Here is a 27,197-nt window from a genome sequence, read left to right as displayed (position 1 = left end):
GTGACAATCATGTATTGTGTTACAATTATATGTAAAACATAAAGTCTAAATATGATATTTTGCCTCAAATCATCTGACGCCTGGCGCCCCACCTGCGATCTTTGGGGCCCCCCCAAGGGAGGCGCGCCCCCCAGGTTGGGAACCCCTGCTTTAGAGGATCTGGCTGCACTTTCACTATCCAACGTGTTTATGATGCGCCAGCGGACGTCATAAATGTGCGTCTGCTGCTGTGGGAAAAATATGGAAACTACAGTTTTCTATAGCGGACTACAACATGGATGTACAATAAGAAGGAGGGACTACTGTAAACTCATCTAGAGACCCTGCACCGTGCTCTGATGCTTTTGTTTTCTGCTTTATTAACGTGGACAACAGAAACATATTCTTCATGACCAAAGTTGGAATTGAAATAAAAAAGGAAAGTGAAACTTATTCTCGTCACCCTCTCCCTCCGGTCCACATTAATACAAATGATCCCAATACGTATGATTGTATGAAAATATCTTAAAATCAATACAAATGTATTTATTATAAACGTTAGTCCTTAACATCTATCACTGTGTACATCACTATGCAATCGAAAGTGAAACTTAACCTCGCTCCATTGCGGAGATATTCCTACGAGAGTGCGGAAAACTTACATTTATTTATTTCAAATAAGTAATGTTACCAATATACTCACGGACCACTAGGGGGCGCTCGCGGACCACACTTTGAGAAGCACTGATCTAGAGCAGTGGTTCCCAACCTGGGGGGCGCACCCCCCCTTGGTCACTCCAATAGTGCTCCTTAATTACGCTTTCGTCCTCTAACAACATACTTCACATTCATCCGGTTTGTGACATGGAAATGGACTATTCGACCGCAAACTAAAGGACTTTAGTTGGAGTTCTCCTGCCAATTTGGGGCTTAGAATCAGGTTTTTAAGCTATTTTCTTCTCCCTCTTATGTTTTCCTAATCGTTCCAACATGAATGAATCATTGTTGTGCGATATGTATTATTGTAAAGTACTTTGCTGGGTTGATAAGGGCCATACAACTAAACCTAATTATTGGTATTTTCATGATGTGGATCAGATGGTTATTTCTATGTGGTCTCCCAGAGTTTATCCAGCCGGTGAAGGATCGTCCCCGGACAGACTGTGCTGCTGCCAGGCGGATGGTGACCAGAGCGCTGGGGCTGCAGGCACAGGGCAGAGCGAAGCGATATTGAAGGGAATCACAAACGCTGTGGGCTAATACAGGTGAAACACATTATCACAACTGACACATTACAGTTGAGGCAGTTTAAGTCTACAAAGAAAGAATTGTAGAGTCTCTTGAGGACTTTTTCATCTTTGACTAACTATTTGATTTCATTTAGAACATGAAACATTACACACATCAAACCATCAGCAGCAGCACTGTAATATCACATTACTGGAGTCTCTTTGCTTTCAACAATATTGTTTATTTCATAAATGTAAGGCTTTGCCACATTCATCCTTGCATACAAAACATAATCAGTCAGACAGCAAGCAACAAGTACTCTTTAAAAAATGAAGGATCCTTGCATTTGTTACATTAAATTCACAAATTAAAGAGGAGGATTTTTCACAAACATCTGTGGCTTTGACAGCACATCCACAATGTTATCATAGTCCCTGACGGAGAAATGAGTACGTAAACTGAGACAGAAGCTGGGGGGGGATGCACAGATGATGAAGATGAAAATGCGTTTACTAAAAACAACCAAGAAAAACTATAATAAATAAAACATTTTTAAGAGCGAACTCAAGTATGTGGAATACAAAATCCTGGAAGGAAAAAAGAACATTCCCACTTAATTCAGACAATTTATCACTAAATATATTGACTGGTCGTCAAAAACACTGAAGGGAACCAATTTAAGAAATGTATAGACTAGTATACTGTGTTCAGCACTAGAAATATAAAAATAAATCCAACTTCAGGGAGAACTATATTACAGGTAGCCACTCTTTGTGTCGTTGCAATGACTGTGCCATGCTGCTCTAAAGTAATCATACCCATTATGTATTTGCTCTCAGATTTATGTTAAAAAAACGGTTTTACTATCCAATACTGTGCAAACAAACAGGATTCAAGCAAAACTTATTTAAATTACACTGTTTTGAAAAGTTGGGAAAGCAAACAGTGCAATATTTCGTTGTAGCACCAGGTTTGACTGTTTTCATTCCTCCCCCTCAAACACAGCGAGAGTCTCCTCTAATGGATTTGAGTTAAAGCTCTATTTGGCTTAGGGGACAACTGTTGGCACAGTTAATTAAATAAATTATTTGGCTTCAACCCACACTGACGTCTCTGCCAGTGAGCACCAGGTTGACATCTTTATTTCAATAAGGGCACCAAGACACCATATGGACACTTTTGTAAAGCTAAATTTGGTTTACAGATTTGGTAAGCAAGCAGTTCATTTTCTCACTGAATCATTGTCCGTTGTACCATCGGAGCCCGGAGCCCGACAACAATCCAGCACGGCTCCAAGGAGGCAAAAAGAGTACAGCTCCCTCTAGTGGTTGTCAAATATCAATATATGCTTCCCTGATGTCCGTCTGTGTTCAAGTTTGGTCTACCTTCGGGAAAGCTGGTTGTCGTGCAATCCGGGGAACGTATCCTCTGTTTCTGAACTGCGTGAGCCACCTGTGAATAAGACAGAGAGGACGATGAGACAAGAGCAGTACTGTGTCTTTAGGAACTGCACCATCCAAACAAACCATTCTGACAATAACTTCCTCCCTGATATGATGAGGGACATCTATGACACTATAAAACATTGGATTTGCAATTTATTGGAAATGTGCACAAGGGATGTCAAGACGGCATGAATGTAGTCAGGGCCGGCTCTAGACAATTTGCTGCCCTAGCCCCAGCCAGAGAATCGTACAGTAGAAAATATAAAGATCAATGGAGTATAGAAGGAGTACACAATAGAATGGGGGATGGACGTCACATCCTCTAGGGGGGTCCGGGTGTATGCCCCCCCCGGGAAAATTTGTTTGAACATTTTAAAGTAAAATGCTTCAATCTGGTGCACTTTGAGCAGAATTACTACTAGATCTAGGGGGTACAACTCTAAACACCCATATGAAAAAGATCGGTTTACATTTTATTAATCAAATAAGTTAACCTACCATAGCCAATAAAAAAAAAAGTTGATCTTTCTTATCTTATTTGACATTTATTTATTCATTCATGCATATTTTTTTATCTCTCCAGTTTTAAAGGATATTTTTGGTTACTGTCCTATAGTATACATTGGAATGATTTCAAACCTGTTTATCCCAATAATTATAAAGGAGTGCCTTGGAAATATGTGTTTACATAAATTGTGATCAAAACGTTTCAGACCCACTGAGATAACTTAGACTAAAGTTGACTATCTAAAAAGAGTCCTTTACCTCACCTGAGCTGTAGTTATCAGCCTCTCGGTCTGACTGGAGAGGACTCTCCCTCCACATTATTGTAGAAACATCTTCTTCTTATATCCGTTAGCGCAGCTCGCACCAGATGCTAATAACAACAGCGCCAGTACCCTCCCTTTCTCCCACGCTCACTCCAACATAAGCCAACATCCCCCATTTTCATCACTTACAGCGCCCATCGTACAGGGCAAATGAAAAGTGTAACCGGGGCGAAAAAGGTGTTACATTTAATTTACTTAATTATGAATATTGTTACATCAAGGCCGAAAATGAGGATGAGCACCAACGGTCAAAAAGGGTTTTTCTACCAGCGCAGCGCCTCCCCAGATCTGGCGCTCTAGGTGAACATCTATACGCTACGGGCCGGCCCTGAATGTAGTAGTCAAAACCAATACCAGTGATATTCCACGACTCTTGATACCACGGTAAAAAATGATACACAAACAATAAATCCCATGTACTTTAACAAACACTCCTTTATTCCCAGCTTGCATCCTGTTTTTGGGACATAATTCCCTCTTTATATTTAATATAATCTATTTATATTGTGTTAAATGTTGTTTGTCTAAAACTGTATTTTTAAGTTTCGTGGAAACAGATTAAAAATGTTTTCAAGACATCATGATAACATTTCAATTCATCTACACTGTATATTAATTTTTACAGAATGGAGCATGAACGCACCATGGTGCAACTCTGCAAAACCTTTGCTCACCAACTGCTGACAGCTAACCTTGTCAATTTCTCAATGTAACAATCTAAGGGATCAAATGTGATGCGTCAATAGTTAGTGACGGACCAAACACATTTTTTTATAGTCCAATGGAAGCCATTGGTCTCGAGCCCTTATGGTACTACAGTGCTGTAGACATGGGAGTACCTTCACTTTTACAGGATTTTGGAAAAGTATCAGGATTCCTGACACACCTAATGTCAGGGAAACCTTTTGTTATATTTTGCAACACGTTGTGAAACACCCTTTTTAAATAATTGAACAGTCTATCCTATTATCTACAGGTCCAACAGAGGTCGGCCTCCTCTCATCGGGCCCGACTGATGTTGATACGACCTTCCAGAAGTGTTTGCCTGCTTCACTGATCAGAGAAGCACGTTTGCATGGTGCAGAGAGGGGGCGCCACACATCTGCAACATCCATCCTGCTGAAGTGTTCATGAGCAAATGCTGAAGCCTCACAGTCCCTATTCTGTAGCTGAACCTGAACCCTTTGGACATAAGTATTCAGATTCCTGTTGTGACATGAGCTGATGATCAATGATGACAGGGAATTCATATGGAAAAGGCCCTGGAGAAAACTGCAGCTCTCGGCTTGTTTTGATTTGATTGCGTGTGTTCTTGGAACTAAGCTTTAGGAATGGTTTTTTTTATGGTTATGCAGGGTTGGTTGTATAATTATTTCCAAGTACCGTAGTCATTATTTTCTAACCTAATGTTGAGTTCCTCGACAGATTAATACTCAGGATTTGGTAAAAGAAATATAAATTGTGAGCTTTACAACACAGCCATATGTTTATATTGACTGCACATTTCCACCTGACAGATGTAATGTAGATCTGTTAAAGAAAAAAACAGCCTCGCTCAATGGCCACTGTTCCAGTTGAGAGATGCAGCCATTAAGAAAAACATGTAGCAGCAATGTTATGCTGAACTATATACATATTTACCAATGTTTACGTTAATTTAAAACACGCATTTTAATTTGTTTCTACAAGCTCCATCGAGATGTTCAGTTGTTTGTATTTGTTCTTATAAATAACATGAAACTACCTTTCAGGATTGTTGCTCAGAGGCCAAGTGTTCAAGTTCTGTCTCACTCCACTTTATAGAAAGGGAAGATTTTTGATCAACTAAAGTTGAGCTTTGGAAACTCGGACTGTACGGTCCTTTGAACCTGTTACTGTCGTTTTGAATGTTGCCTCGGTAAATGGCATTAACATGCCATGAAACCAATTGTATAAGTTTGTATTTAGTAAAAGAAAGATGTTCAGTATTTTATTTTGTTGTCGTACTGAAATAAATGTTCACAACATTTATCTTTTGACTGCCTGATGTTGAAAGTACAGGACTTGTTCTGTGGTACTCCTTTATGCACTCTGTCAGTTCCCATTTCAGGGAGGAGAAGACTTTTTAAGTTAATACTGCATAATCTGATAAACTAACTATGGTTTTAAACTCAATTCATTGTAGCTACAGTGATGTAAAAATCAAATAAACATACAGTCTAGGAGAGAGAACTCTAAGAGTTTTAGGACCATAACATTTTGTTGTGTTGCCTCTACTTCCTGTTATTGTATGAAACTGTTCAATCTTAATTATCTTATCTCAAGTGTTTATCAGGTGGATAGTAAAAAAAACTATTTTAGGGGACAAGAACATGAAGTCAGTATACCAAGTATTAGGTTCGAAACTATAAGTAAGCTCTGCAAAGCCAATTATCTTGACCTTTAATCAAATATTGCTTTCATGAAGAAAAAGTATTCTATAATTATGCCTGAATATACCAATGAGCTTGATGTTTTCCATTGTAGTAAATATCATTTAAATCCTTATATGAGGAGGTGATCGTGATGACGTAATGCTCACCTATAATACAGTTGTATGTCCATATCCTCTGTCCATCGTACCGGGAGCGGCACTTCATAATGTTGTTGGTGTAATCTGATTCTGCAACCTCAAAGTTTGGGTTTATCACAACCTGGGAGAGAAGAAAAACGTCATTAAACGTCTGAAAGAAACATTCCCTTATACTTTACATAACATGTGTTAAGCTCTACTAAGGACTGAATAATACAAACTAAGTTATTGACAGTTAAGAAGGTGGAAGGGTATATCAAAAAAAGATGTCAACGGATTCAGAAAAAATAGCTTTTAGGGAAATGCACTTTCTGCAGCCAAAGAATGTTCTGTGTCCTTCCACAACCCCTGCTGAGCTGTTAAAGTTTGAGTGTCCTCGGGCAGAGTGCCAGACAAGAGCAGACGAGACGTGGAACGTTCCTGTTTGGTCTCCAAGACGACGCTGAGACATCCTCCCAGCACCACATGTGCTGTATCAACTACGGCTGGACTGACAGACCAAATGTTTTACCTGGAAGATGTAGTCTCCGGGCTTCAGGTCGGTGATGTCAATCCACTGACAGTCGATGTCGTGCCTGTAGGTATCCCAGCAGCCCACTGTGATGCCTTGGGCCCCGAAGTTTGCACATTCGTACCTCTTCTGGATACCTGTCAGTGTTCAGAGCAATTATTATTATGATTTCTATCTTTACATTTTAGATTATTTTTCTTCTCTGTGTTCTCTTCTTATGGAAATCCTGTTAAACCCGAACTGAGTAGAATGAAGCTACACTCAGCCTCAGTGTGATATAAAAGGGAAGACAGGATATTTACCCTCGTCACAGTGCGTGTCCTCCAGACAGAAGCTGGCTTTGTGTCCTTCTGCCACTTTAGTGCCGTTTAGAGTCAGCAGATCATAGTGGGTGAAAACCTCCATACTGTGGTAATGTCTGGATTGGACAAGTAAAAACACACAATGTTGAATCATCCTATACTTTTATATATTTAGAAGCCCTACAATAACATACATGCTCTCATCCATGGCCCACTCCAAACAGCACTGACAGCAGGAGGAAAGGGAAAAGGCTCATTGTCAGTGGGATATAGGCATTTCCATGACGGTAAGAATATTATAAATAATAATTATTCAAATGTTTCCTTTGATTTCATTCAGCTTCATATATTGTATTCAATACATTGTTTCTCCCCACAACTGATTCATGACACTTTGACATCAATATAGAAGCACTAAAAGGTAAGAGAGAAGAAAACATCTGACAAACTTCAAAAAGACATCTGAACTAAATTGTTAAAATTGTAAAACATTTCCTCTTCTAATGAAAAATAATGAACAAAAAAAGATTTTGCTGGGATTTCTAATTTCCTTTAAGAAAACTTACATCTGTGTCTCTTTCTTGTTGGCAGATCATTTAAAACATATTTTGTGTAATACTTATTTCAGCCACATGAAGCTGAAGTGCACCTCTACCCCAGACTCCAAATGTGCTTCCTTCAGGGTGGATTTCTCCATGAACTTAACCAAAGGTCACTTTTTAAATAACATGTTTTCATTTCACTCTTAGGGGTCCGTACTTTCATCTAGCATTAACAGTATCATCCCAGTGTAATCACACATCAGGCCCCAGAGGGCTCTTTGAGGTCTCACCTGTGACACTCGTGCCAGACCCAGGAGTGGTGGGCCGCCCGCGGTCTGAAGTCTGCCTGGCCGTTGTTGTGGATCTGGGAGGAGAAGCGGAGCAGGCGGCGGTACGAGGAGGGCTCTGCTGTGTTAGCGCTGCTGGACAGACAGTGCTCCTCGTGGGCACACTGCAGCATGTACATGGGTCTGTCCTCCAGGTAGGTGGTCTGCTCCACAGCCTGGGCACTGAGCACCAGGTCCGGGGCCACTGGGGGGGAGCAACAAGGGATGTCTTGATTAGGACCATCATTTATGAGTTTCCCTATTAGCTGTAAAGCATCAAGTAAAATTACTCAAATAAATATTCTTTACTACCAGAGTTTTATAAGCTTGTTATCCAACAGCATAACGTATTAGCTTTCCAGTCCTACTTCATAGCAGACATTTTGACTAGTCATAGCAGGAACAATTCAGAGTTTATTTATGACAATAACAACGGCTCTGTTCCTTCAAAAGCCCCTGTGAGTAATGAGAACGAGCCAGCATGCAGAGTGCCAGAAATCTGAAGCAAAAGCAGCCACATGCAAGCAGCATTTGTTCTATCACTTACAGATGTTCCTCTCCCATTGTGACAAGAACTTGTGGTTTCACAAATCTTTGTTGCACAATGACATTCATTTGAATTGTACTTGAGCGTTGAACCCTTCAAAAAGATCTTAATGTCTGTAGTATCTTTAATCTACAGTTTCTTACTCTGAGTACAGGAGACCCCCGCAGAGAAGCGTCCACCTCCTTTGGGACAGAGGACGTGTTTCCCGTGATGCAGACACTGATCCAGAGTCAGCTCAGTCCCTGAACATCTCACTCCACTCATCACGACGGCATCAGCTGAGACGTCTCCTTGCCAGTACCATGTTTCCTGATCAAAGAGAGGCACAGGAATACAAGGATTTATAAAAACCATAGTATGGTAAGTACAAAAATAAAATAATAATAATAAAATTCATATTATAGTTCAAAAGTCATAACAAAGTTATGGTATATTTTAAAATGCAATTAATGTCATTATTATAAGCCATAGTATAGTGCAGGGGTCGGCAACCTTTTTGATATGATATGATAAAAAAAAATGTTATCAGCGTGCCAGCGATCGAGAATTATCAACGGGGGGGGGGGTTGAGGAGCTTGACGCTCGTCAACTATCAGCAGGAGGGCGGGGGAGCCTCGCTGCGGGGAAGCAGTGTGTGGACCTGTCAGCGCAACTTACATGATGCCGAATTTAACAAACACATTTAAATAATTGGTTTAAACGGCATAATAATAAGGGCGATCGTCCGTTCTGTGATTCTCCAGAACACACAAGTTATGATATTAGGGTCATGCAGAGTGAGATGAGATCGCTGTCCCTTTAAGAGAGAGAGAGAGGGGTGCGGCTTGTGCATGTGTGTTTGTGAATGGTAGAGCGACAGTGAGGGAACGTGTGTATGTTTCTGGAAGTGAAACGGGAAATCAGAAAAACAGAGGTCTGTGATGTATTTTGTGAAACAGAAGAACAGCTAAATAAATGCAACGTCCTCCCAAGAACAGCTCGCCTCTCTCCAGTCATTTAAGCTAAAGTGGGTTATTGAACCTGAAGCTTGTTGCTTCTGCCCTCCTCGACTACGGTCTGGGAGCCGACAGGAAAGTTCAACACACAGATGGCCAGTCCGCCCCTTTGTAGCATATTATTTCGATGAGAGATGAGCAGTTCGCCACTGGGCTTTCAACTAAATAAACACAGCCACGCAAAAACTGCGTAATTTGTACAGCTCCTTATGGGTACTGCAATTAGTGAAGTGCTTTCCTCCGTGGTGAAACGATCAGCACTGCACCACGGAGGAAAGCGGCAGAAAGTCACCTGGAGATAAAGAGAGCGGGGCTGCGTTGCGGGCATGGCTTCCTTCTGCAGGTAACCGGGAGACGCGCTCTGGTGGCGGTTTCGTTCAGGATCCGAAAATTAATTTAAATAGTTTGCACACTTATTCCACTTATTCCTAGTGTGCCACTGGTTACGGTGCCAATGCTGGCACGCGTGCCAGGGGTTGCCGACCCCTGGTATAGTGCATCCATAAAAATGATTTTTATTGTAAAAAAATCTTAATAGATAAAAAAACGTTTTTTAAATCGTTTAGCAGGTCAAAGAGATTCATAAAATAATCCATTAAAAAAGTACAAGATGTTAACATTCATTATTAATAAAAGTCACAGTAAAGCATGTCATATAAAAATGACACATTATATTATGACATTTTTGAAAATAAAAGTCAAAGTATCGTATGTAATAAATAAAAAGCTATTAAGATGTCATAGTATTGTGCTTCATTTAAAGAACTCATTGCATAGTGTGTATAACAAATATATTTACAAAATACATAGTATAGTATGTCAATAAAAATGTAATAAAAACCATGAAAAAAGTTCTGTACTGTACGTCATGCAGTCCCAAGCCTCAAAGGGCAAGGCAGAAACCAAGGGTCAGGAGGTTTACGGGGTACCAAACAATACATAAAGTATCACCTCCTAAAGTCTTTTTAATTTTAATTGCAAGATATTGAATATCAAAAACTGAATTTAAGACGTTTACAGACTTTTTAAAGTTTTGAGGGGAACCCTTCTATCTACAATGTGCATACCTAAGGGTCTATCACACACCCATCTAAGCGTGGGGGGCTATGATCTCACACTCCTGACTCAGCATTACGACAGCATCTTGCAGACCACAGGGAAATGACCGGTAAAAAACCTCGTACTTTCCGTCATTTTGGAGGAAAGTGGAGGATTCATGAGAAAGACATTTGAGTGTGTGGGAGTACATTCTGTTGGGTTGAGGAGGGGGCAGACCTACAGAGGTACAGTTTAAGCTCGGTGTCATCTGGCGGTGGGGATTGCCTGCAGAAGTATTTAAAATTCAGACAGGAAAGAGAATCTGGGGAAGCTGAGTCCCGTCTCTGCTACGATAAAGAGCAGACGCTTATGACTCCTAAACCCGCTGTTAACATGAGAACTCTTACGTAACGGCAACCTATACTGTATGTGATGACAAAGGGACACTTTGATACCTCGACCTGATTATTAGACTCGGCACTGCCTTAGGTTTTTTATTATAAAGGTGGAAAAGCTATTTGTGATCACAAGAAGACCCTTAATTTCACACTGGAAAAGCACAACTTTGAAGCAAACACATGATGACATGTTTACGTGTTCTTTCATTAGAAGTACATTGTCCCTAACAAACTTTAATGAGATAAACAGCCTCTAACAGGGCCAGTCCAAGTTCCACTCGTAAAATAACCCTGCTGTTATCAGCGAATGTCCCCGTCATTCACAAATACTTTCCAGACCTACCTCCTCTCAAGCAACAAATACAACGCACGCATCTTTACCAGCCTCTCACCTCGTGACATAAAGGGAACACTGGGGGCGTCCTTTAAAAAGAACGAGGTGATCGTAAGCAGGACGACAGCACTGTGACGCTGCTAAGTCGTGCCGAGGGGCTTTAGCAGTGGAAAGCTCTGTTTGAACTTCAAACAGCAGACCCATCGCTCCCGCTGAGGAGTGTAAAGCTCATCTGTGCCATAGGTTTACTGCTCGCACTGTGAGGGTTTGAAGTTTCTGGGACAGTTACAGGCCTATTCTGCCCTCTAGCATCAATCAAGCTCAAGATTGTTAAAGTGAAAGTACATGGCCACAAGTACCACCAGAGGGATTTCATCTCATCCATATTACAATATTACACATGGATGTAACATCATTTCCAATCTATTCATCAAATGTAATCAGATCCAATATGTATACTAGCTAAGTTATTTAATTACCCTGACTTGGTAACATTGGCACTATAATGTGAGGAAACAGGGAGCTGAAAACCCAGAGGAGCAGACTCCACAGTCTGTTTGGAAACAGACAACTTCATGTGTGTGCGTGTATTTCTTTCCATTTTACCAATTTAACCTGTCAAAGTGAAAAGATAAATCTATTTTCACTTTCTGATAACCTGACACTAAACACATTGAATAAATAATCACGATAATGTACAGTATGATGAAAATACGAATGGTTTAACTACTGACCTTCAATACAAAATGACAACTTTTAACAACTCTTGAGAAAATCCTCAGAACCAATAGTGACAGGCCAAGCTAACTTTTCCTTCACTACTGAAAGCTCCGTTTCAGTGTTTTTCAAACTACAAGATTCCAAGTTTTTTGTGCAAGAGTTCAACCTGCTCCAATAACCTTCTCCTTAATATTGAGAGCCTGTGTGGTGGAGGTGAGCTAATCTTAAGAACGATTTGTTGGACGTATATCTGGGGAGCAACATTACCACTGTACCTGGAAAAAGTTGCTGGCGAAGCCCAGGCCGAGCTGTCTGCACACCACCATGGCCTCCATGGTCCCCCAGCTGTCGCTGCACACCGTGCCCCAAACCACGGAGCCGTTCCTCTCTGCCAGGACCTCCACACGGCCTTCGAAGGGATTGCGGCCGCCGTTTAACCTCAGCTAAGGACAGAGATAGACCAGTTTACCCTCAGATTCTATACAAATCCTCATTTTTGTATTCTGCTAAAGAGAGGCACTCACTCTGTTGTTGAAGCCCATGGCGGGAACATTACACCTGACAGCTGCGTCCTCCTCATGGTTGCATCCCAAAGCTTCACGGTTGAAGTAGCACTCAGTCAGTGACTTCTCAAAGCCAGAGCATTCCACCTCGTTCATGTGGACCGACCCGCTCCCTACGGGGAAACAAACACACGTTTAGTTGTCATTTAACTCATGAGTTAATGTACAGTCACTAAATATTGGACAAACAGATGGAGTATAAGCATCATGTACTTTACAGAAAACTATTTGTCATTGATTTACATCACAAAGAAAGCAATGATTTCAGGAAAGATGAGCCTATACTGGCTACTTGTGTGTTTTCTTTTAACAGCAAGGCCATCTAGAGACAGATGTCCTGTTGCCTAGAATAACAGAGCAAAGGAAAAAAACAGTCAGCTATGTCCAATGAAAATGAGGCACTAGAGGTCTGTACACATTTAAAAATCTCTCTGTATCTTTTTTTCCCAAGTAAAAGTTATATCAGTGCAGCAGAGTTTCCATAATAACATGTGGGAGTACTCTCTGATTTCTCTTCCCATGTGACTGAGCTGGAATGTCTTCAGTGATGCGAGCTCTGCAGCCATTGTGCAGCCACCGGAGAAAAATAAATTCACAACAGGAAGAACACCATGTTGATGTAATCCCTGCACACTTCCAGGACTGACAGATTATAAAAAGAGATATACTAAATTATACATTAATTCTGCTTGTCAAATGCAAAATCACAATTTGTGCTAATTGTGCGACGGAAAATGAGAGGAACAATTAAACATTTTCCAAGAAAAACATTGATTGTATAACATAATTTGAAGCAATTAAGCCTAGAAACTATGCTCCCAGACAAGCACCATTTTAGCTTTATTGATATTCTTCTTAAATCCACTTCAGTGACTTCTAAAACAATAAGCTGGTTCTTTTTAATCTAAGGTCTGTGTGTGGTACCATTTTTGGATCCAGTGGTCGACTCATAAAGAAAGCCATACCAGTGAAATAACCTTGTGCACTCTCCAACAAAAGAATTCTTCCTCTGAATCCCCCAAACTTTTTTTTTTCCTGGCGGGAACATCGTGTGCACTCTTTGTGTTTTGCTGTGAGAATAAAGCAGAGGAGAGGACAACTAATCCAATGCACCTATGACTCTCTCATTTCGCACAATCAGGTTCTGGGTCAATTTATAAACATTAATGTGCGACATACATACATTCCGATGTATTTATATGCTGACTTAAGGTCTGGTCTCATTGAAGCGAGACAAAAACAGGTGGTGGCACAGAGGCCAAAGATAAGGTGGAGGTGGATGTCTCGGATTTCAGTTCGTACCTTTCATTTTCACAGCTGGAAATGAGTTTGGCTTGATGTTTTACTTGGACTTTTATTGAGTGCTGTAAATATGAAATATCATCAAAGCCAAAAGCCTTTAAACAGTTATGTTCAAAGCTATTTCAAAAAGATCTCTGAATGGTTGGAGGGATGGTTTTAAGCCTAGCTCTATGGTAGTGTGGATATTTAAGGCAATGCTTTAAAAATTATGTCAGCGTTATTAATTTAGTTTCAAAGTTAGCAAAGGTTTAAGAAAGAAAAGGCTCTGTGCATTTTCTATATTTTCTTGGCTGTACCTGCCATTTTTATAGCATGCTTTTGGATGCGTGGTGAGACACAGTCAAAGCGATTTATGGGGCGAAGCCTGCGAGCTAGTTCAGGAAGTCAACTCGAGCACTTATGCTGTATTCATACATAACGCCCCTTGCCACTCTACAACCAACCAAACAGAGCCTCCTTAATGTGCCGCTCTATTTAACCTGCCAGATCTCTCTCCACGCATTGCTTGCTGCTGCTATTACTGCAGCTACTTCCGCGTCGCTGCTTGCCTGCCCCACCACCACCCCAGCTTCCACCCCAGCTTCCACCTGTAGGCTCCGGGGGTTAGTTATTTAATAATCACTTATCGTGTTATGTATATCTGTGGAATGATGAGGCCCGAGCCTAGACGCCAAACTCAACTATATGCTACTTCTAATAAACATGTTAAAGAAACACGTGAGTTGTCTGACTGAAATATAGATTTTGAATTAACAAACAGAAAGACAGTGAAACGAAAAGGAAAAATAAAATCCTGGCTTAGGGCGAGACTTAAATTGTCTGGTGGTGTTTTTACTGTGTATGTGGTGTAATTTATAATTAAGAGGGATTATAATTATTGTATGATGCTATACATCACTTTTTAGGAAATGTTTACATATTTGCTCTTTTATAATAATCTATATATAGTTAATACATAAAACAATTATTACTAAATTCCTTTTTTACAATTGCATTTCCATTATACTTCTGTAACACTTCTCCTTGTTACTTTTTTAAAAAATAATATTTTATTTTGGCACACTTAACCCTCCATAAACTGTAAATGAACCATCATGAACAGTCGTACCTTGCCCCAGGCGGGCTCCAGTCAGAGCCTCTTTGGCGCTGCCGAAGCCCAGCTCTCTGCACACCACGGTGGCAGCTCGGATGTTCCAGTTGTCGTCGCACACCGTGCCCCACACCCCGTTCTTCAACACCTCCACTCGCCCCTCGCCAATCAAAGCTCCGCCTCTTAGCCGCACCAAGGGTTGCTATGGAAACAGTACAACAAAAATGCATATCAGTGAAAAAGTTACAGAGAAAAAGTCTTTAAATTGCAAAGTGCTTTTTTGAAAATCTACAGGAATTGATCAAGTTTGCTTACCTGAATGTATTTACTTTAGTTAGTCAACTATTTAAATGTTGGCTTAATTGCAGTGCAGCAAAAAGTGACTAGCTAAAGAGCTATCTTCGGCAACTTCTTTAAAATATTTACAATATTTTCACTCACTGTTAATATGCACACCTTGTTCACAATTGCATTAGAGATCTAAATAAAGCAAGTTTAAACTCATACAGATGTTTTTCTTGTGATACTCGTGGTTTTATTTGGATTACCATCGTCTTTTTGTTTCGCTGAATAAACAGGAAGAATGGTGTTGCCGTGGTGATACCTGTAAACAATAAACACCAGGCGGGAAGGCTGTTTGACTAATACGATTGTATAAAGGCTATGTGACAGATGTTTAGCCTTCATCCCTTCAAACGTTTCCAGATGCTTTACCACAGGGCCACTTGATTAACAGGAAAAGCAGGAAGTGTTGTAATCCACTGCTGGATCAAGGGATGTGTACCAAACCAAGAATTAACACTATAAAAAAACACATGCAATTTATTAAATAAGGATGAATTAATTGACTAATGATTTCAGAAGTAAAAATAATTCATCCAAAAGCTGTCATAAACATCTGCAGCTTGTGAAACTAATATTAGCCATATGGCGACTGATTTGTCAGGGAGTGTTGATGTTTCATATAGTTTTATTGTTTATTGTACGTTCTCCCGCAAGGAAAGTCTCATGGGATTACTCTTTGTAGAATAAAATAATTCTTTAGAAGAAACATTACATCTGATTCTACTCAGTCAACCAAAATCATCTGAATCCAATGCAATGGGCGACCTTAACCGCCCTGCTTTGCATGCCATATTGCCTTCATTCACACAGGAATGTATTGAGTATTTAAAAACACAGTCCATAGCATGTATCACAGTCAAAGCCCAGTTTTCCTTTCTGCCTTATTAGTTTTCTTTGACAAAAGCTTCCAAGATAGATGTCTATACCTTTACTGCAACTACTTAAAACAGCTTACAACTTTAATGAAGCGTTGCACCTGGCTACAGAAACAGTTGAACATCATAGTAATACACATTCGTCACATAAAGAACAAGAGCTGAGTTTTAAACCCAGGGCATTCTCCTTAAGAAGCGACAGATCTAACCACTGCTCCACTGTGCATCCAAGCATGCAGCATTTGACCTACCTCCACCCTGTAGGCCTTCCTGTAGCCGGCGCTGACACTGGGAGCGAAGGCGCGTCCCGGCACACAGCTGACCACCACAGGCATGCCCTTCTCACAGGTGCTGTTCCCCTTCAGCACTATGTCTCTGCCCATATTACATTCGGACAGGTCGGCCTCGTTGCCGGTGCAGTTGACAGAGGAACCCCAGTAGTTCTTCTTGCGACGCTTGGCCAGCAATCTGAGAAAGGAATGATGCAATAAAACAAACTATTATACATTATACTGAATACTTTTTCTGTTCAGTTGGAATGGAAAGTTTCCCTTAGCCAAAATGGTTGGCACTGTGAAGTATTTTCAAACAGCTCAGCAACATATTAAGTAGCTGCTTTATGGGAATTTTTGTTATTTATTGGGAGCAGTTCAATACTGACCATACCATGCTGTGAGGCACAATGGCGGTCTTGTTGTTAGAGTAGCTTAACCCTCTCATGACTCCCATACTTGAATGTAAGTAATCAAATAAAGGTCATTCAGGAGCACAACAACAGTGGACACTGAAGAAGGTCTGCACTTTGGAAGAAGCAGACCATGTCATGAAACCAGCATGTGCTATATTTACTGCCTTTCTCTTTTTTTAAAGCTCAGCCTGATGCCTTAAACAAAATGTACCTCCAGTTAATGGTTTGTGAAATGTTTAAGAGATGCTATATTTGATTGATTTGATTTTTGCACCTTTAGTTAATAGGGCTCTCCTTTGTTGTTACAGATTGAATGTGATCTTTCACCTCTTTAAAAAGGTGAACCATGTGAGACCATGGGTTTTAAAAACACACACACAGGCTCAGTGATCTTAAATGAAAAACAAAGTGTTCTTTGCTCGTTTGATGCCCTTTAGTTTGTGATTCATTCAGTAAAATGCACCCACATGTAAGATAAGCATCAAGTCAGATGAGCTCATGTCAACCAAAACCATAAAATAGAACAATCTTTCATCAAAGTCATCTTCTTTGCTCCATTTCGCCGTATTATAGGCATCTCTATGCAAAGTCAGACACACAGTGATAATATCAAGGATCAAATTTGACCACGTTATACGTCATAACGCTATTAACTCACAGTATTTGTAAATAAATGTGTGTCTGATATCTCTCTAAACTAAACGGTGGTTTTGGGAGCCTTTAGATGACAGTAGAGAAAACACTGACTGGATGTGAATAATGAATAGATTAGATTCATGAAAACATAACCCCATGCATATAAACTTCACTGAAGACTAAACTAACCCCAGATATATTCTTTAAAAGCGCAGGTGGCCTCATTTATTTCTACGCAAAGGTTTGATTGTTATATTTTTATCTCTAAGCTGTTTAAAAGTGTGCTCTTTTATGTTGTTAACAGATCAGGAGATTTGCTTATGTGGTTATTCTCCCACATGTCTAAGGTATTTTTTTTTAAAACCTTGGTTCCGATCAGATAACAATTTTAAGACACAAAGTGTTCTAGAAAATCTCTGGCTTTTTGTTACGCTGTGAATTTTGGACCCTAAAGAGCTACTGTTTCCCAGCAAGGCCCATCCTTCATCCTCTAAAACTTCCTCGGGCAGTGTTTGGCTTCCCGTCAAGAATCTCCAGGCTAAAGTCTGTTTAATCTCAGCTTGGAAAACAGATGAAGGGTTGAGCGATGACCAGTGTGAACTATTGCTGTTGCTTGGTTTGCCATGATAAAACATTCCTTAATGACTAAGACTGAATATCATCAGTTCCTTGCAGGAAACACATTTTTGTGTACATAAAAAGTGTTTGTCACCCAGGAATGTGTTTTATAGCATGTTTTTGACACAGATGTGAATTTAAATTGTGTCATTATATGAAGCACTACAATATTTCCATTACTCAAACTGTAATTATCTCAACTAAACTTTAAATGGATATGTTGAGGTTCAAGTGAAGTGAAACCTTTCATTATATCTAATTGGCCTTGTTAGAATCCTGCTTACGGCCCCAGGCAACTATTACTCACTTGTAGGGTCGGGCATTGACGCGTTTCTCCCCGGGGAAACCGTACATGCCACAGATGACCTTGCTGTTTTGCTCTGTCCAGTCCTCGTTACAGATCTGTCTCCACTTGCCTCCTTCTTTCACCTCCAAGTAGCCCTCAGTGATGGGAACCCTCTTCCTTTGAGAGTAAGTGGCCCTGAGCCTCACATCTTCCACCTGCACCGGGAAAGTCTGAGAAATAGAGGCAAATGTTACATCACTGCATGCCATATGAGAAATAATGAACCAAAGGTTTTATCTCTTAAAGTTAGCAAAGTCCAACTCGAGACATCTGTGAGGAGAATAGGGTTTTATTAAAGTGGACCTATCATGCTATATTTGAATAATATAGTGTAGGACCATACCGATATAAGGCATATTTATACTTTTTATTTTTCAAAATACCAAACAGATCATGCATTTTAGCCATTCCTCATTTCGCTCAATTTAACACTGTCTTTTCATGGGCTGATTCTGTGAGAACAGCACCATCTACAGGCCTGGCATATGTACTACAGCGTCTCCAGCGCTTTCCAACGGCAATGTCCGTGGCTGTCTCCTCCTTATTGGTGGAGTTGGCCCAATAGCCGTAGCGCCACTTCTGTGATGTCACATAAGTGTTCAAATTTGGATCAGTCTGTATCAGATCCGTTGCAGCCCCTTTTTAAGAGATTTGGGTATGGAGGAAAATAGAGAGGGTTGTGTTTTCTGACACTTGGTGAGTTCCCTGGAACACCGGGGACACATATTCATGTATAAAAGACGTACAAAAGTGCATTTTGCATGATAGGTCAACTTTAATTCAAACTGTAATTTGTGCAATTTATGCTTAATATGTTGCTCTTTTTTAAGGATTCATCCTCTGGAGATAATGAATGTGTGCAAACACATTGCAATCCATCCTGTGGTTGAGATATTTCAGTCTAGACTAAAGTGACTGATAAACCTACATGTGCATTCATCAATCCACACCTATAGCATAGATAAAAAGTGTAAGTAATAGCTCTGGTCTTTGGTCAGTGGTTGACTGGTGCTTGTATCTGATGTTATTAATGACAACCAACATTTTTAGAATCAAAATGTGGTTTTTCGTCCCACAGAGGGGAAGTTTACATTGTTACAGCTGTAACACAAATATCTATACTTTTACTTACATTTTTAATCTATGCTATAGGTTTGGATTTATGAATGGAAATGTAGGTCACTTTAGTCTAGACTGAAATATCTCAACCACAGGATGGATTGCAAAGTGTTTGCACACATTCATTATCTCCAGAGGATGAATCCCAAAGCCTTTTGGGATCTTCTAACATTTCTTCTTGTGCCACTACGAAAGGTCTCATAAACTACAGGATGGGTTGCCATCATATTTGGCATTGACCATTATCTTGAATTAATTACCAGCTGTCCAAAAGACAAGAATGTTATTTAGAGGATGTATCTAGTTTAATCAGTACTATGGACTGTTCCACTTGATATATTGAAAATACAATATGGCCTGTGAGTCAGAAAGGACGCTCATATTGTGAAGGAATGCAACAGTTTAAGAGAAAGAAAATAAATCCCTCTGAGACTGCACAGTTTGCTCAAATGCTTGAAAATAAACCAAGTTAAAAAATCTGAAGATGAAACCATTGTTTAAACTTGTTAAGTGTTTCCGAGGGGCTTCAGCAGTTTGGAGGAATGTCTGGAATGTTTGCTCCATCTTTGTTTCGCATTGGTGTTTAGAGCTGAAATGTAAGGGTCTGAATGAATTCAGTGGACATTACAGATGAAACATGACAGCAGCCACCTGTTGAAACCAGCTAACAGTTATAGTTTCTAAATTAAAAAAAACCCTGTAATTTACTACTGTTATAAATGTCATGACATGTGCCAGAGGAATTCATATCCAACGTAAATCATATCACTGTACGAGTGAGCCAAGAGCCTGATATGAACCAGTTGAGCACAAAGGCAGAGACAGTGGTCTTTACCCTATGGGGTGGAAATCTAGCCAAATTTCTTTTCAGAGACTTCTCACGTATAATCTCGGATTTCTCAGAAGATCAAAAAACAGAGAGATCTGATTAGTTATCCATCAAACTGTAATTGTAAATCAAGATTTTAAAGAGGCGCTAAAGACAGAAGCTTCTGACAGAGTTCAGGTTGGGACAGTGTGTGCGGGTGGTCCACAGTCTTATAGAAAGAGCCATTTGGTCAGAGTGAGGGTCACCGCCCTAGTTAGTATCATGTGTCCTGAAGACCCAATGATCAGGAAGTAATGTTAACCCTTGACCTCCAGGGCTTTATGAGAAAACAGCTACCTAATAACTCTGCCATTGTTCTTTTGAGCCAAGTTCTGCAGTTAGTTCCAGGCTGGGTGTGAGGTTTCACTGCGGATGCCAAAAAATGAGCCAAACTCTGAGCTGCTCACTGGTATGCAAATGCTGATTTCAGTCATTTTTTTTAACAGCCCGCTTATTTAACTCAAAAACCAACATCCAGGCATGTCTCCCAGAAATATTAAACGTTTGCCCTCAGCGTGGTTTCCTGAGATGGCGTCAGCCTGAGGGAATGTTCAAGGCTTCAGGCTCTCTAAACACTAAAGACTGCAGGAGGAGCCCCGACCGAGCCAGACTGTTTCTGCACTGACCCGGACCCCCCCTGACCGCAGTGGTTAGAGTGGGCAGAAACCACTCTTTCATAAAGAGATTCCTGCCGGCCATAGCATGACACGGTGTTTGCCGACAGTGTCTGGCAGAATTGGAAGGTAAGGAGACGTGATCATGCTGACGCCCACAAATTTGATGTTCTCATTTTGAAACCCATATTTAAAACACAAAATGGGAAAATTATTCATCATTGTATAAGAATAAGAAGCTACTTGAAACCCTGGACGAAAAAAGAACGAGAACTAATGTGTATGAAGGGCTAAACTGTGGTTCAATTGATATAGATCAGGAAGTAAAGTGGAAAATGTGAGTAATCTAAGTGACGGCAGGTTTCAAGACCAGAAAAAACACAGAACATGACATGGGGTACGAGGTGATATATGAAGTGGGGCATGAGATGGGTCTGGCTAGTGTTGTATTTGGCACAGAGAGAGACAGAGAGGAAGCTCGTGTGAGACTAAAGAAAAGAGGACAGACATCCACAGCTGGGATAAGTCCAGGCATTTCCCCCCTAAAACCCAGACCACCAGACATAAACTCAGCATAATTCTGTTTGGCTGAGGCCCAACAGACGGACCCTCTGGTCACTTTTAACTGCTCTTTTTTAGAAACAAAATTGAACAAAGAACAGGGATATTGGTTGATATTTACATTTAAAAAAAGGCATTAAATCCATTTGGGAGGAAGTAATAAATGTCAGAAAGATTTAGATACATAACCTGCACCTGCTGTTTGGTAAATCCGTACAAAATACCAGAGTAAAACTGACACGTAACGGCCAATGCTACTTGTTTACTCAAAATGTCGACCGTTTTGGCAATCAAACCGGCCCAGATGTGAAGTGGAGGAACATGCAGGCTTTCTGTCCTGCAGGTCATACCGAGGTTAATCTCAACAGGACATTTCTATAAGGTTGCCTCATCCTACAGTCAATCCCTAAGTGTGTGCAAGGTAGTGATTCATTCATTCTGGGGCCTTTCTCCAAAACTGCCTTTTTCTCTCCTGTTCTTTTTAAAAAATCTTAAAGGGCCAATAATTATCGGAAAGCATAGGAAAGCAGAATTCCAGGACTTCTTTGTAAGTGGCGAGTTACAAAAAGAAAACAGTCTGAGCTAAATAAAAAAAAAAAAGTAAACAGTCTTTATTTAGCTCTATTCATTACTACTCTGCAGAATGAGCTTTGACCATTACTGAACTCTTTCCAAATAGAGAGCAGACTTGTTTTTCTGACTGGGCCCCCCCTCACTAGTATGTAGATGTGTGAACATGAGACTGTGGTCTAGCCGGTGTCTGACTAATGCTTCCCCTTACTGGGCATTTATTCCACTTTAATCAGCTCTACAGCCCTGCCGCACGTTGTTCAACACGTGCGACCAGACGCCCACGCTCCTACCCAGCAGCCCCCCACGCCCCACCTTACAAAACAGGGCAAGTATGAATGATAATCACGCAACAGAAAAAGCAGGAGAACACCAAGGCTCTTTCAAATGACTTTTACATCTGCCCCACCCCACTCTCTGCTTCACTGGCCCCACTGGCTGACTGTACTGAGGAGGTGTGTGTGTTGGTTGTGTGTGTGTGTGTGTGTGTGTGTGTGTGTGTGTGTGTGTGTGTGTGTGTGTGTGTGTGTGTGTGTGTGTGTGTGTGTGTGTGTGTGCTATGCATCTGGAATATCTGTTAGTGATTCTTCTGCTCCTATCACAGCAATGACAAGGCGAATAATCCTTACTGTTGGAAGACACACAAATACACACAGATTCTTTTAAAATGGGTTTAATTTTATTGTAAAGAAATCAATAAATGTCAAATGTCATTATTGAATGGACCTGCTTGGCTGGACTTGACTAAAGCATGACGGGCTATGCTGGAAATATTGAAAATAGACATATCCATTTCCAATTCCAGTTGTTATGCTAAGATATAACTTTAAAACGTTTTAACTATTTCAAACTATACTTTCTAACCATTCCTTCAGGTTGAGTTTGTAGGTTGTGTAGACCAAATTGAGGACTGGGACTTTAATTGATGATACTCCAATTCATTCTATGTGTATTGCATTATAGTTAGATGTATCTCCATTGTATTGAAGTGACTGATGGGCACCCTTTCTGTATGTTTGAATAGCTCAAATTGTTCAATAAAACGTTTGTTTTGATGCATAAAGGCACTGTGAATACAAAATGTTTAACATTACTGAGTCTGAAAGGTATGATCATTTTAAAAAGGCAGGAAAGAATAGAAAAAGCCCAAACTTCGAGCACTCGGCAGCCCAAAAGAGAGCTGAGGCCCCAGTCAGAGGCCAGCTGCTGAACATGTGGTGGTTATGTCTGCTATCCTATCCGCAGGAGAGAAACCTCCGCATCAACCTTTTCTCCCCTCGAACCCTCTCCTCCTCACAAGCCTCTTACATACATTATGCTGGAGGCGAATCCAAATCTGGCTCGGGTTCCCTTTTGTTGTACATAAGCGGACTTGAGGAATTCGCGTAAGCAGATACAGTCATGCCTGATGGAGAGGAGCAACCTTTGCCTGCTTAGAAGTGCAAGGAATCAAAAGGCTTCTAAACGCAGCGTTGTGTTATTACAACTGGATTCAGACATCTTTGTGTTGATTCTGGATGTAAGGGTTTGGTTGGAGTGAACACACTAAGTGGTGTGGTTTGCAACTGCAGCTGCTTTTGGTGCGGATTCCTTCTCTTCAGGAAAAAGATGAACTCATCTGTTATCTGTTTATAATGATGTGCCAGTTTCTGTAAGCAGTAGAGTGTGATTGATCTATCAGAACATTTACTTTGTGAACAATCAAAAAGGCAAGAACAAGAGGGATAATGGTATTGTCTCTTAAGCAGCAGACAAAGTATTATGCAACACTAGCAGAGCAATGCAGACTTTAGTAAAGCACAGACCAAAGAACATCCTAAAATAACTCTGATAACATGAGCCTCTAATTATCCCTAAATGACACATCACCCTCTCTCATAAACATCTAACACTCGAAGACTGACATTTCAGGCATCCTCTCATAAAGGAGATATATTTAGCAATGATCCTGTGGACAATGAAGACGTGCAGAGAGACATTCACACGTAACAGCAACCGAATAAGGCAAAGTCTGCGGGGAAATCGCTACTAACAAGGCTTCCTGCCATATGAGTGTTTGCTTCTGGGGACTGAAAGACCAAACACATGCTAATAAATAAAGCAACTATAGGCCCGGTAAGACAGACATGTAACAAAAGATTGCTATTGCAATGAAGTGGGGCTACAGATTCTTCATGTTACATTTTTTTAACATTGATAATGACAATGAGTCAGTCAGCCAGGACTGATTGTTCTGTTGTTGTGGAAGGATTGTTCCATAACTAAATAAAAGAGGCATGGCTTTTGTCTTCAGAGGAAAGATTGGTAGCAGACGGTGTTAGAGACTAAGGGAAGGGTATCAGTATTTAGTATTGGTAAGGAAATAAGTTATTGAGTAACATAGTAATAGAAGAAATTCTCCAGTCATACTGTATGATACCTGCATGTGAGCCTCTTCGCGCCCAGAACGAAAAAGAAAAGTGTATTCGATTGGTTTTACTCGCAGCCAATCACGGCAAGCATTCTTTATTTGAATGCAACGTGATTGGTCCACTACCGCGGCGTGGTGAAGTGGAATGCGGTACAAATTCATTTTTTAAATAATTGAACACAATAATGTATTTATGTTCAAAATGTACACATGTACAAACATGGTATTCAAAAGTAGTACACTATTGGTATCGGTATCACATCATAGAGGATATACTGGTATTGTATTAGAGACTCGTACTTGTAGAGTAACTTAAATTATATGAAGCCCTTTAAAAGATGGACATTACATGACAGGTTGGAAGGTAAGACATAATGACCACTCTGAAAAGAGCTTGGGCCAACCCAGAAAAACTTTCTAGGATTAGTTTTCAACAAAACTTGCAATTTACTTGATATTTGTATATTATTATGCCCTAATATTAGGTCTGCTAACAAGGTAGCATGTTTTCCATCTCAATGTGCCGGTGGAAGCTGCTGTTTTCATTAATGACAGACGGATGTTTTCAGTGGACTGCTACTATTAACTTACCAGAGTTAGCTGCTACAGTCTTATCTTCACATATCCCCATAAACTTAAACATGATGTATCTCTCACAAAAACAAGATAATTGCTGTTTGAAAGAAACTTTGTGAACTGACTTACAGAACTGAAAATACCCACTTGAAGAAATTACTGGTTATCCAAGGATGTAAATCATGAACAGACACATAACTGACACTAAACGTTAAGAGGAAACAGACATTGGCCTGGTAAGCTGCACTCATCATATTTCAATAAAGATCCATCATCTTGAAAGTTGTAAAGCCCTTACAGCAGAAATACCAGTTGCTTCAACCATTCAACATTGACCTCTACTTGGACTGGACTCGGTTAGGGTGTTAACTTTCCAGAAAAAGCACAGAATGTCAATTCATGCTGTGAATAAACAGATGAAGGAACAGCGCTGCCCATTGCTGACGTGAGCACATGCATGGTCAAAGAGGTGTAGCTACACCTTTTCCCATTCCTCTCCCCTGCGACTTGAAAGGCTACTGCCAGACCAAGGAAATATTTACAGGGTGGGGGGACTGCACTACAGCAACACCCAAGAGACCCTAAATACACATTACATTACATTACATTGCATTTAGCTGACGCTTTTATCCAAAGATAAATAGGGAACAAGAGGGTGCTGCGGACATACACGACCAGTAAAAAGTAGTCGGTAATTAATTAATTACATTTCCTTCATTCCAGTGACTCAAATACGCATGAGTAAGATACTGTCTGAGCTATTTCAGAAACACCCATCAGGTGTGTTGCCTTTACTGAACGCAGTACAAATCACAATCACTGTTCAGGGTTGTTTTAGAGGGTCTGGTGACACGGACAAATCTCCCACCCGACTTCTGGTATGAATAAACAAAACACTGCTATGAATGAAGTCATAAAGTGTTAAAGTATTGACTGTTTATCAGAGCGGTCAAATACATGTTGCTTTATCTCTATGTGTTTTTTTAAAACAGGGAACCCCTTTATGGAAATGTATTTTAATAACATGTTCTCAGACAACATAATAATATATCATCTTCTCTACCTCCCTTTCTCCTGTCATGAGTACAAACCCACACTGACTTTCCATCCGGTGCAGAGGCGCTCCTGCAGCCAGACAGGATGGTCTTCCCCCCTCTATGAGTCATCGTCTAAATCTCCCAGGCTGCAGAGTGGGGGTCTGGTGTGGGCTGGGAGAGACTAATGGGAGCCTGGCAAAGTCATCAGTGCAAATGGTCCAGTGGACAGCTAGGCATTTTATGCAGAGTTGCGAAATAATTCATTGGCTCCATGTCAGGGCAGATAGGATAACGTAATGGAAGAACAGTTCTCTCATTATGTACCAACACGCTGTTTGAGGGCCAATTAGGCCATTATTTTGATTACTAGTCGTAACCATTTAATGATACAGATTGGAAAACCCTTTTGCCGGTTGCAACAGCTGTTTGTAAGTTCTTATTAACTTTGTTATTATGTGAGTTTGAACTAAATGGAGATGTATGCAGCACTTAATGAACACGGGTTGTAAACATACTACTTTTGACAAAGAGATTAATTGTTGCAGAACAATTATGCCTACAAACGTCCAGTTGTTGTGTAAGAATAAAAGAGGAAATGGTCGATATATCTGACCATACACTTGATTAAATGCTGTTAATTAAAAAACAGATTTGTTTTAATTGCATTTCAACAAACAAAAACAATTGTCTAGAACCGTTAGACAATATGATCAGATAAAGCTGGTTAGGTTATTGTATTTCCAGAGTTTTAAACTATTAAGTTATTGTAGTTCTTGATGGGAAAATTTTTGATTTGTCTCCTGATCTCGTTTACCTTAACTTTTAAGCTAGCTAGTCCATATTAAGAATTAAGGAGGAGGACAAATAGCTGATGCAGCCGACAAAACAAGTTTTTGTTATTTTGTTTGGGACATAAACCACAGGTTTAGTGGCAACCCACAGATATCTCAAGACTGTGGTGAAATATTGCTTCTCCAAATATCTTCACACAGACAGACAGACAGACAGACAGACAGACAGACAGACAGACAGACAGACAGACAGACAGACAGACAGACAGACAGACATACAGACAGATAGACAGACAGACAGACAGACATTAAACTCAATCACTGATCTGTCTGACTCATACTGGAAAGTAGGAAAGATTTGAAAAAAGATACTTTGAGCTGCCAGGAGCCATGATAAGTTCTGTCTTTCATCCTAAACCTATCCTCTGTTCCTCTTTTTT

General features: G+C 40.3%; 1 protein-coding gene and 1 pseudogene across 2 annotated transcripts in view; one reads left to right on the top strand and one right to left on the bottom strand.

The window, feature by feature from the left end:
* Positions 1-1,121, top strand: part of LOC307038904 — a 5,137-nt pseudogene extending 4,016 nt beyond the window's left edge. The window contains exon 7 of the transcript XR_013810663.1: positions 1,104-1,121. The product of XR_013810663.1 is annotated as an uncharacterized misc_RNA (transcript). The remainder of the gene's footprint in view (positions 1-1,103) is intronic.
* A 308-nt stretch (positions 1,122-1,429) lies between these two features.
* The window catches only part of LOC307040344 (lysyl oxidase homolog 2A-like), a 31,824-nt gene continuing 6,056 nt past the window's right edge, over positions 1,430-27,197 (bottom strand). Inside the window, exons 4-14 of the mRNA XM_079683076.1 lie at positions 18,173-18,381; positions 16,175-16,391; positions 14,722-14,905; positions 12,273-12,424; positions 12,024-12,191; positions 8,407-8,572; positions 7,681-7,921; positions 6,849-6,964; positions 6,547-6,683; positions 6,045-6,156; positions 1,430-2,661 (exon numbers count right to left, since the gene is read on the bottom strand). Coding sequence (XP_079539202.1) covers positions 2,591-2,661; positions 6,045-6,156; positions 6,547-6,683; positions 6,849-6,964; positions 7,681-7,921; positions 8,407-8,572; positions 12,024-12,191; positions 12,273-12,424; positions 14,722-14,905; positions 16,175-16,391; positions 18,173-18,381 — 1,773 coding nt within the window. The 3' untranslated portion in view covers positions 1,430-2,590. The remainder of the gene's footprint in view (positions 2,662-6,044; positions 6,157-6,546; positions 6,684-6,848; positions 6,965-7,680; positions 7,922-8,406; positions 8,573-12,023; positions 12,192-12,272; positions 12,425-14,721; positions 14,906-16,174; positions 16,392-18,172; positions 18,382-27,197) is intronic.

This window comes from Notothenia rossii (genome assembly GCF_949606895.1).
Source record: "Notothenia rossii genome assembly, chromosome: 5".
In the NCBI taxonomy this organism is placed as follows: Eukaryota; Metazoa; Chordata; class Actinopteri; order Perciformes; family Nototheniidae; genus Notothenia; species Notothenia rossii.
Note: the sequence above shows the minus strand (reverse complement) of the source record. Positions and strands in the feature narration are given on the sequence as shown.